The 2,121-nt window shown below is 46.5% G+C and overlaps 1 protein-coding gene across 1 annotated transcript in view; it reads right to left on the reverse strand.

The window, feature by feature from the left end:
* The window catches only part of GTF2B (general transcription factor IIB), a 33,254-nt gene extending 31,454 nt beyond the window's left edge, over positions 1 to 1,800 (reverse strand). Inside the window, exon 1 of the mRNA XM_040470884.1 lies at positions 1,671 to 1,800. Coding sequence (XP_040326818.1) covers positions 1,671 to 1,687 — 17 coding nt within the window. The 5' untranslated portion in view covers positions 1,688 to 1,800. The remainder of the gene's footprint in view (positions 1 to 1,670) is intronic.
* Between the last annotated feature and the right edge of the window lie 321 nt (positions 1,801 to 2,121).

Genomic DNA, 2,121 nt, shown 5'->3' on the forward strand with positions numbered 1-2,121 from the left:
CCCCCCCCCCCCCCCCCCCCCCCCCCCCCCCCCCCCCCCCCCCCACAAAGCTAAAGGCAGAAATACTAACACTTAACCTTTGTTCTCACTGGTAGAAAAACTTCAGAGACAGACAACTGCAATGACACACATATTTAAAACCTAGACATCTCCAGAAAAAAATTCATTTCAAAGATTATTTTTTAACAAAGGAAGAAGAAAAAACTCACACAAAGCAAAATTCTTTTGGTAAAGAATCTATCACGTGAATTTACTATATTTAATGTTGCAACATTTCTTACAATTTCCTGTCCTATCGTACGGAAAAGCTGTGCCCAAGTATCACATTTACCTTTCAGATCTATCGCCACGAGAGAATATAAGTCATATTTAGACGTCTTTGGGAAACTGAAGTTTTCCACTTACCTACAAGGAAGCGTTTCCCAACAGAGCCACACCCAGACAGAATGATTGAGCATTCAATCATAAAATTACAATCAGTAAACAAGAGTGTCAGTGGCTTTAAGAGTTGTTTCCAGGTTGTTTTAGCTAACACTGCCTCCCCAACACCTTTTCTAAAACTACAGTAACATAAAGTAGTAAGTCTTAGCAGTTACACAAAACGGCCTGGACTTCAGCTTACTATTTTGTGATAATGGCTTTCATCAGGAACTCAATTCCACAGAAGATAACAAGTTCAGAAAATTATGCCACAGTTGCCTCTCAGAAGCTACAGAATTTGATACTGTACTTAATTCGAATTTGTACTTAATTTGATACTTTTAATACATTATGAGTTAACTAGGGACCAACTGTGTGATAACAGAAAACAGATAAGAGATTCTACACTTTGTTCGAACACTAACCTTGGAAAAGTCAACCTTGGCATGACTCAGTTTACATTTATGCAAAAATACTAATATCTACCTCATAGTGATCATGAGAGATATAATTAGGGTCTACAAGCATTTTTCTGATCACAGGATTAAAGGCTGTCTCTAAGGGCAGTGCAAGCATTTCCTGTAGACAGGAATACATCACATTTTAAAAATATATTAGACAGTGACTTCCCAACATATGCAAGTAATTTTCTGCAAGCAAGATTTTCTTCAGGAGTAAGCAGAAGACATTTGTAGAAAAATAAACCTCTTAGAAGGAAACCTATCAACTCTTGATAAATGCCCTAGCTTCCATTTCAGAAGGCCTCTGGGATGGTAACCAGTTTCCACCAGGCTTACCAATGCTTACGTCCCTAACTTTCTAGCTGTCAGATCGATAGGGGCCTGGGACTAACCCCTTCTCGCCCTTTGGAAAGGATCGCGGGTTGGTTGAGCCACAGCTGGAAAAGCAAGCGTAGGAAAAATTAACAAGAAAAAAGACGGGTTAAAATACCCCCCCAAAAGATGCGAAGCCAGGGCTGGGAACACAGGGGCCCCCACAGGATTGGTGTCTGGGTGAGAAAACAAGTCAGGGCTGTGGAGTGGTAACGCAGACGGCTCGGTACCCCCCTGCGACACCCCTGACAGCACTGCCGTCTGGAAGTGCCTTTGTCCGGGTCGGCCAGCCAGTCCGCCGCCTCTCCCCGCACCTCCGGGGCGCTCTGCCCGACGCGGCAGCCCCGGCAGCAGCCTAGCAACCCTGGCACTCCCCGCCCGCCCCTCACCTCGCCCGGCTCGGCCGGACATACTAACCGGCTGGTAGACGCCATCTTCACGGCCACTGCGGTCCCAGCTAGAAGCCACAACAAACGCACCAAGAACAGGAAGAGATTGTGGCGACAAGACGCTCGGAGACGGCCTTTTATAGGCGAGTCACCCACGCAGTCGTAACAGGGCGCGGCTACGGGTCGGGAGAAAGGCCAAGAAAAGTGAGATCCTGTACGCCACGTGCTTTGCGTTTTTTTTAGTTTCGTATTCCGTTTCTGTGATATGCTATGGTGCTGAGCCAATCGACGAAACTACCCAGGAAAATTCTCAAGGGAACTCAGCAAACGGGGTACACCGGAGGTACCCTCAGCCTGCTGATGTAAAACACAAAGACAACCCGGCCTGTGTGGTGGGGGCAAAGCCCACATTCCCGAGGGCTAACCATCCCCCTCCCAGTGGGGAATCAGTTACTCCAGTTTGAGCGCATTTCTTACTG

This window comes from Herpailurus yagouaroundi, unplaced genomic scaffold (assembly GCF_014898765.1).
Source record: "Herpailurus yagouaroundi ecotype Mexico unplaced genomic scaffold, PumYag 77, whole genome shotgun sequence".
NCBI lineage: Eukaryota > Metazoa > Chordata > Mammalia > Carnivora > Felidae > Herpailurus > Herpailurus yagouaroundi.